Raw genomic sequence first — 8,739 nt, forward strand, 5'->3', positions numbered from 1 at the left:
TTTTCAAGTTCTACACGGACTCAGAGAAATCCAATCATGAAATCAAAAGATATGGAAATTACAAATCAGTTCGGATTTGGTTCGGTGCAGCCTGACATGCGTGGAGGAAAAATATCATAACTCCCTCATACGGAGTCGGTTTGGGATGTGTAAGTACTCTGTTGGAAAGCTTATTCCATGCCCTTTCCAACGTGTGCAATCCCATTGTCAAATTCTGTGTCAATCGTTCTCAATCGCCAAAACAATTCTTGAGTCATGGTCAAGTCCGAGTCGGCTTCGAGTTATGGTCGAGTCAGACCAGAGGTTGGGCTGGCCTGCGTGCCATATAGCCTAGGGCGGGCGCCCATGTAAGGGGAGTTTTTTTTGTTTTTATGGTCGTGGTTTTCCTCCTAGGAACCCTAGAGGTGTTACCCTCCTCTAAGGATTGAAGATTGCTGCTGCCACGATTCTTGCCGGTTGCTGAAGTACTTGATCAGGTGATCCTTCTCCTGGGTGCATGCTGGAACTTCGTGGTTCCCGTTCTCTAGATCATGCTCATCGAAGTCATGAGTTGGAGAGTTTATCTACTGCTGGTTTGGAACATCATCAAGTTTTTGTAAGCCGGTTACTATCTATTCTGTTTCCAGCGGTTGCTATTTGTGATTGCTAGTGGAGAATCAATCTGCGGTGTTTGCTTTCTATCATTGCTGGATAATTCAGATTGGGACAGGTGTTACATCTATTAGTTGGTAATATATTACAAGTGTTTGAAATATTTCTACTGGTTTAATTTACTTGGTGTGCTCACCTAAGCCTATTCATTGCAGGTCGCTTGCATATTTGAGAGGAAAGTATATGAGCTGCTTTTATACCGTGAAGGATTGGGACAAATTCTGGACATCCATAGGCGTGTCCTTATCACCTCTCGCGCTGCCTCCTTCGCTAGTCCCTCTGGGTGACGTTCTCTGACTTGCAGGCTGGAGCAAGGACGGGAGCCCCAAGGACGAGGCTGAGGCTACATCCGTGGCGACGATTGGGGATGAGATGCACGACAATCAGGACGGTGAATGGAGGACGGCGGCGCGGATGGGGGAAAAGAGTGGACTACGGCGAGGGCTCAGATGCGGAAATGATGAATAGACACGGGAGGAAGGCGACGGGTTTAATGGATCTGGGTCATCTTGGGGCAATTTGTGATGGGTCCGACCTGTTTGATCCGACATGGCTGACACGTCCAGCCACGAGTGCCCATCAGCCCTATAGAGACGGTACGAGGCATCCGTCTGTGGGGATTTGCGAGAGTTGGTTGTAGATGCTCTTATTTTTCCCTGGATACGACGTAACCTCCTGAGATTATATTGATTGGCCATGCATTTTGGTGTCTCCTTGTCTCAAAAATCAGAGCAAAAGAGTGTTTCGCTACTTGTCAAAGTAACTATCCCACTGATGCCCTACATCATCCTCCAGCCCTCGCTTGATTCTCCTCACCCTCTCGATCACGCCATCGACGGCGACGTCCACGGCGTCCCTGGAGCGATAGCCAGCCTTGACCCTTGGGTCCCTGTACACGATGTTGGGAATCAACCTGACCACCTGCTCCCTCATGGCCGCCACCTCCCTGGCGCCGATCCGCCGGAGCACGTCCTCCACCTTCACTGTGCCGTTCCGCACGCCGTCCTCCGGCACGAACACCGAGTAATTGCGGTGATCCGCCGGCAGATGCCACCGGTACTGCACGTACGCCGATCCGGGGTGGAAGAACACCGGCACACAGCCGGCGAGCACGGCGTCGAACGCCGACCGCCGCGTGTACGAGTCCCCCTGGGGCTGCAGGCAGAAGGCGGCGCTCTTGAACAGCCGCATGACGTTGCTCGGCGCGTAGCAGTCGTTGCGCCGGCCACGGCCGCCGCACAGAAGGAGCCCGCACCGCCGCGACCGCGCGCACTGGTTGATGATCATGTCGCGGACGACGGCGTTAACGTTCTTGTTGCTGCCGTCGTGCGCCCGCGCGCCGCCGGCGAACGCGAACAGCCACGGCCTTCGCGCGCGTCGCACGGCGCGCTGCCACGAGGCCACCTCGCCGGCGAGGGACGGGTGGAAGTAGGTCGGGTACGGCACGCCGATGTCGTTGCCCTGCCACGGGCTGGACTCGATGGCGAGCATCGTCATGTTCTTGGCCTCCGGGAGGAGAAGCAGCCGGCTCCCCCACTCGCCGCCGTCCTCGCGCCGGAAGTCCCACGTGATGCGACCGCCGACGAAGAAATGGTCCCGCCCGCCCTGCGCCGCCCATGCCGGCGACGACCGGAGCCACTCGAAGAGGTCCTCCGCGAGAGCGTCGCGGACGCCGTTGCTGAACCCCCACAGGTGCCGGCCGACGTCGAGCCCGGCATAGTATGGCACGTAGACGGCGGCGGCGCGGGACGCGTCGGTGGTGAGGCAGTCGTACCGTCGCATCCGGCTGTGGAAGATGACCTCCAGGGCGAACTGGTTGGTATCGTACCAGCCAGTGGACGGGAGCACGCCGCCGGTGCGCGTGAGCCGCGGGCCCATGCCGGCGTTGAGGAGGTGCTTGCACATATCGGTCCATTCTGACAGGGACCGGCAGTCCCGGATCAGGTCGGAGTTGAACCGACTCGGCAGATTATGGATGTAGATGTAGCGGCCGGCGCACCGGTCGGTCGCCACCGCCGGCGGAGGTGGCGACGGAGTCTCTGTCCCTGCTTGACGTGACATCTCTGTTCTTGCTTGACGTGCCGGTGCCAGCGGTGGAGGCTGCGCGTTAATGATGACATGGCGCTCCGTCGGCTGCGGCGGCGGCGGCGGCGAGGACGTGTCAACGATCTCTCGACGCTCCGATGGCGACGGCGGCGTCGTGTCAACGACCCGCAGCCCCGTCAGCGCAATGCTCGGCTGGAAACTCTGCCGGAAGACGGCGACCTCCACCGGCGGAGAAGGGAAGACGAGTAGCATCCACAGGGCGCAGCACGCCGGGAAGGCCAGCGGCAGGAGGTACCTGCCGGCCCGGACCGCCGTCGATCCACGCAAATTCACCATATGGCCCGGCCCGGCCGTACGTCGCAGGGAACAAATCACTCGCCGGCCGGCAGCCGGATTTTAATCGGCCAGCGCGATCGATATGATCCGGCTGTCATATCGCTGTCGCTGTCCGATCATCAACAGCTTGGTCGGCGTAGAAATAAGCGCGAATTGATTCCGGGAAGGTTTCTTTGCCGCAGATATGCCGGGAATTGGGATGCGCATGCGCGCATCAGCGATTCCTTCCTTGCATGTGTTTCATGATGTATTTCCATTTGTTCGTCGCCTCTCCTGATTTGTCTTTCCTCTCTGTCGTTAGTTGCATCATGCTGAACACATGTGGCAATGAACCACCATAATTTTGCCGTGCTTGTATTGCAGTTGTTGTTTGACAGCTCGGGGCTCATGCAAGCAGGCATGCATAGATAGGAAGGATTTAAGTTCAAATAAAAAGTTCAAAAAGGATACTTAGGAAGGATTTGGGGCTAATTGTGTGCTTGCGAGAAGGGCCCAATAAACTTGAACGAAATTATCAAAAAAATTGTATATACTCCCTCTGTTATATTAGTTTACAGAGGAAGTACTGCGTACTGAAATCCATAGAGCATCCGTAGTCATATGCTCCAGAAACATAGCAGATTTATTTTTAGCACAATACAGACGCAAGCGTTGCGCGCATACACTCATCCTTATGAACGCATACACGCACACCCTATCCCTTTGAGCACCTACGGGAGACTGAGCCAGCATATTATCTTGAGATTTTACGAAGTCATCATAGGCGCCTCATAGTTGATGGGAACATCGCCCCCCACTAAATGTGCATCACCGAAAATCCTGAAATAAATCCAGGATAAATGTGAAGCACTAAGGCTTGAACTCTGGTGGGATGAAAATACCACTATCCACCTAAACATCCAACCACAGGTTGGTTCGCACATAGCCAATATTAAATGAACCTCGTTAACAAATACCGTTCATCCCATGTACTTTTCTGCAATGATCTAACCATGTAAATTCTAGTGAATGAGACGAGGGAAAACCAGGACCGAGAGTTATCTCCTTGAAAAAAAGTGAGCAAAGGAAACTAAATTAAAATCAACACACACAAAAATCTACTACCTCCAATCCATATTAATTGTTGTCAATTTTCTTTATCGAGGGTAGGCAACTTTAGATCGGCGATTGCCGGCCATGAGGCAGCCTAACGCAAAGGGTGCCGTTAATGGGCCAGGCCATTTCCATCTGCACCCTATTTTATTTCGTAGTCGTTCGCGTTTCAGATTGTTTGTTGGGTCTTCTTTTTCATTTGTTTAGTTTTTTGTGGTTTTCTTTTCTTTCTTTATTATGCTTCTATTTATTTTGAATTGTTTTGTTTCTTTTCTTATCTTCTGGATATTTTCGTTTCTTTTATTGCTTATTATTAGTTTCTACTCATTTATGTTCCCTTTTCCCGCTTTTCTTATCTTCCTTTTTATTTTCAATTCATGAACATTTTTTAAGGGAAACACATTGAATTAGCTGGTCGATTTGAGCGAAGCTTTCGTCGCCTCCATCACATCCACGCATCTAGTGGTCCTGCACACGCAATCAGTGTTACGCTCCGTCAAGATGTGACTGGCCGACCACAACATACCCCTTTTTTATTCCTCATCCTCTGATTTCTCATCCTAGACACTCGTTCCTCTCCATCTTCTTCTCTCTACTACACGATCCAACCATGGATAAGATCGAGCGCCCTCTCTCCCTATAAAACGCCATGCACCGAAAGTTACACCCCTGGACTGCTATGTCAGTGCGGGCCATCACCATGAGGGTTTCTGCTGCAGGAGGCGACACTGCGAGCATAGCTCGTCGGAGCAGCCATTGTGTTGTGGCCCATCACATCACAGCCAGAATGCGAAGAGGGACGAGGTCCAGGTGGAGTGTAGGATCAAGAGTATATCTATCAGAGGGGTTAAATGGGAGATTTAAAATTTCTTTTAAAAAATTGAAATCTCTCAATACACATCAGCGAAAAATAAACTAAACAGTAGCACTTCTACAAAAGAAAACATCTCAAAACAGATGACGAAACACAGCAGATAAGAGCACGAAAGATAAACTCACGAAACAAAATACTACAGAAGATAAACTACTGAAAGTATTGCAAGGTTGAGATGAAACCAGAGATGCTTGATGGCGACACGATATTTGTTCGACCGGTTCACTCTTCTGCAAAAGAGCTACGTCTGGTTAGAGTAGAGGGATTTGTGATTGAACACAGGAGCAAAACCAATATTGAGGATATCACTTATCGTTAGCGTCTCAGTTAGAGATTAATCAATCAATTTTATCGGTCGACTATTAATCGGCCACTTTTGCAAATCCTAGGTACCCAACACTAAAATATGGTATACTCAACACCAATACAATATTGGACAGAAGTGCTATCTTGATTCCTAGCCTTTGCATCCTCGTATAATGACAAACAAAATAGGACAACAGTACATATTGCATAACAAGGTGCACAAAACACAAATAAACATTGTTTTTGCAAACATAGTGCTAGGAATAGGTCCGATTTATCGTTAGAATCCTAATAAATCGCTTGTCAGAATGATAAATTGGCCCAAACAATAAACAATGAGGATAAGACATAATCTTATCGGTCACCCCTTAAGTAGCGATAAATCGTTGAATCAGACGATTTTTTGAACAGTGGGCAAAACTCTCTCTGTCCTATTCTCATAAACAACAAGTTCGTCAACTTGTGTCGATTGCTCGGAGTAGATACTTCAGGCAATCTCCACAACATTCACAAACTGTCTTTCTAAACCACAATGACTCTTGGTTGCTGAAAACTATGACGCCTAACCATCTAGAGAGTTAGCAGCTCTGAAGAGTGATAGGCAAAGCGCTCTAGACTTCGATCTCTGTGATGCTCAACCACTATCTAAATTTTCAGCTCTGGGGTTTTCTCTCAGTGGATTCACTCAAATCTTTTGAGAGAGGGTGCTCTGACAATCTTGTCAAAATCACACGAAGCACCCAACCATCTTGGAAGACGCGGAGTGGATATTCATAGCCGGAGCAATCCCGAGGGGGAAATGACCAATCAGGACACGACGTACAACCAATGGACAACTGGCACGTATCTGGCGGTCGGATTTCAAACGAACCAACAACTTTACTTTAGGAACAAGTAAAGCTGACTCCTCGGTTGGAACATTTCTCTCACAGCCCAGAAGATCATAGAGAGATTGAGTCCGAGGGAGAGGGGGGTTTTCTTGGGGCTCGAGAGATTGAATAGATAGGTCTTTGGCTGACAAGTGAATGTCTCGAAGCACAAAGAGATTTCTCTTATAACTCACTTGGGATATGTTTCGATTAAGCATCATAGAAAAATAAGTTTCAAAACACTTCGACCCCTTTCAGTTGTACGGTAGTCCTATGACTCACGTAAGAGAAAATGAACTACGGAAGAAAATACTACATCTTCTGTCAGGACCCCGATCCTAAGTCGCACTGATCTAGCATGTAACACATTACATCACTTTGCGGCCTCACGTACGGTATTCCCACGGCTGCAACCTTACCTAGGCCGGGACCATTTGTGCCTTTTGGCTCACATGTATGATAGTGTCGCTAGCATCCATAAGACAGAGAACCCGGGCTGACATGACTAGTCGTAAACCCAAGGTGGCACAAACTTATAGGGACAGGCATACATGACCCAACAATGCACGTGTCGGTCAGCAGCGAGTGCAACCGGGCTATAGCAAGCTATCAGGAGTCCGGTAGACACTGCATGACATTTCCCCAAAGGGACAGACACAAGAGCAAAGAAGGACACATGTCGGTCAATCCATGTGTTCCCGAGTAGTGTTGGGGAACGTAGTAATTTCAAAAAAATTCCTAAGCACACGCAAGATCATGGTGATGCATAGCAACGAGAGGGGAGAGTGTTGTCCACGTACCCTCGTAGACCGACAGCGGAAGCGTTATCACAACGCGGTTGATGTAGTCGTACGTCTTCACGATCCGACCGATCAAGTACCGAACGCACGGCACCTCCGAGTTCTACACACGTTCAGCTCGATGACGTCCCTCGAACTCTGATCCAGCCGAGTGTTGAGGGAGAGTTTCGTCAGCACGACGGCGTGGTGACGATGATGATGTTCCACCGACGCAGGGCTTCGCCTAAGCTCCGTAACGGTATTATCGAGGTGTAATATGGTGGAGGGGGGCACCGCACACGGCTAAGAGATCTCAAGGATCAATTGTTGTGTCTCTGGGGTGCCCCCCTGCCCCCGTATATAAAGGAGCAAGGGGGAGGCAGCCGGCCAAGGGGAGAGGCGCGCCATAGGGGGGAGTCCTACTCCCACCGGGAGTAGGACTCCTCCTTTCCTTGTGGGAGTAGGAGAAGGGAAGGGGGAAGGAGAAAGAAGGAAGGGTGCGCCCCCCTTCCCTAGTCCAATTCGGACCAGACCATGGGGAGGGGTGCGGCCACCTTTTGAGGCCTTTCTCTCCTTTCCCGTATGGCCCATTAAGGCCCAATACGAATTCCCGTAACTCTCCGGTACTCCGAAAAATACCCGAATCACTCGGAACCTTTCCGAAGTCCGAATATAGTCGTCCAATATATCGATTTTTACGTCTCGACCATTTCGAGACTCCTCGTCATATCCCCGATCTCATCCGGGACTCCGAACTCCTTCGGTACATCAAAACTCAATAAAACTGTCATCGTAACGTTAAGCGTGCGGACCCTACGGGTTCGAGAACTATGTAGACATGACCGAGACACGTCTCCGGTCAATAACCAATTGCGGGACCTGGATGCCCATATTGGCTCCCACATATTCTACGAAGATCTTTATCGGTCAGACCGCATAACAACATACGTTGTTCCCTTTGTCACCGGTATGTTACTTGCCCGAGATTTGATCGTCGGTATCTCGATACCTAGTTCAATCTCGTTACCGGCAAGTTTCTTTACTCGTTCCGTAACACATCATCCCGCAACTAACTCATTAGTCACAATGGTTGCAAGGCTTATAGTGATGTGCATTGCCGAGTGGGCCCAGAGATACCTCTCCGACAATTGGAGTGACAAATCCTAATCTCGAAATACGCCAACCCAACAAGTACCTTTGGAGACACCTGTAGAGCACCTTTATAATCACCCATTTATGTTGTGACGTTTGGTAGCACACAAAGTGTTCCTCCGGTAAACGGGAGTTGCATAATCTCATAGTCATAGGAACATGTATAAGTCATGAAGAAAGCAATAGCAACATACTAAACGATCGAGTGCTAAGCTAACGGAATGGGTCAAGTCAATCACGTCATTCTCCTAATGAGGTGATCTCGTTAATAAAATGACAACTTATGTCTATGGCTAGGAAACATAACCATCTTTGATTAACGAGCTAGTCAAGTAGAGGCATACTAGTGACACTCTGTTTGTCTATATATTCACACATGTATTATGTTTCCGGTTAATACAATTCTAGCATGAATAATAAACATTTATCATGATACAAGGAAATAAATAATACTTTATTATTGCCTCTAGGGCATATTTCCTTCAGTCTCCCACTTGCACTAGAGTCAATAATCTAGTTCACATCGCCATGTGATTTTAACATCAATAATTCACATCACCATGTGATTAACACCCATAGTTCACATCTCTATGTGACCAACACTCAAAGGGTTTACTAGAGTCAATAATCTAGT

The 8,739-nt window shown here is 49.3% G+C and overlaps 1 protein-coding gene across 1 annotated transcript; it reads right to left on the reverse strand.

Moving 5' to 3' along the window:
- Positions 1-1,297: 1,297 nt before the first annotated feature.
- On the reverse strand, positions 1,298-3,498 carry LOC109785856 (xyloglucan galactosyltransferase KATAMARI1 homolog). Its single transcript, XM_040389017.3, has one exon. It carries the CDS (start codon positions 3,031-3,033, stop codon positions 1,399-1,401), a length of 1,635 nt encoding a protein of 544 aa, XP_040244951.1. The 5' UTR covers positions 3,034-3,498; the 3' UTR covers positions 1,298-1,398.
- Positions 3,499-8,739: the final 5,241 nt, after the last annotated feature.

The sequence above is a fragment of the Aegilops tauschii genome, chromosome 5 (genome assembly GCF_002575655.3).
Source record: "Aegilops tauschii subsp. strangulata cultivar AL8/78 chromosome 5, Aet v6.0, whole genome shotgun sequence".
Lineage (NCBI taxonomy): Eukaryota > Viridiplantae > Streptophyta > Magnoliopsida > Poales > Poaceae > Aegilops > Aegilops tauschii.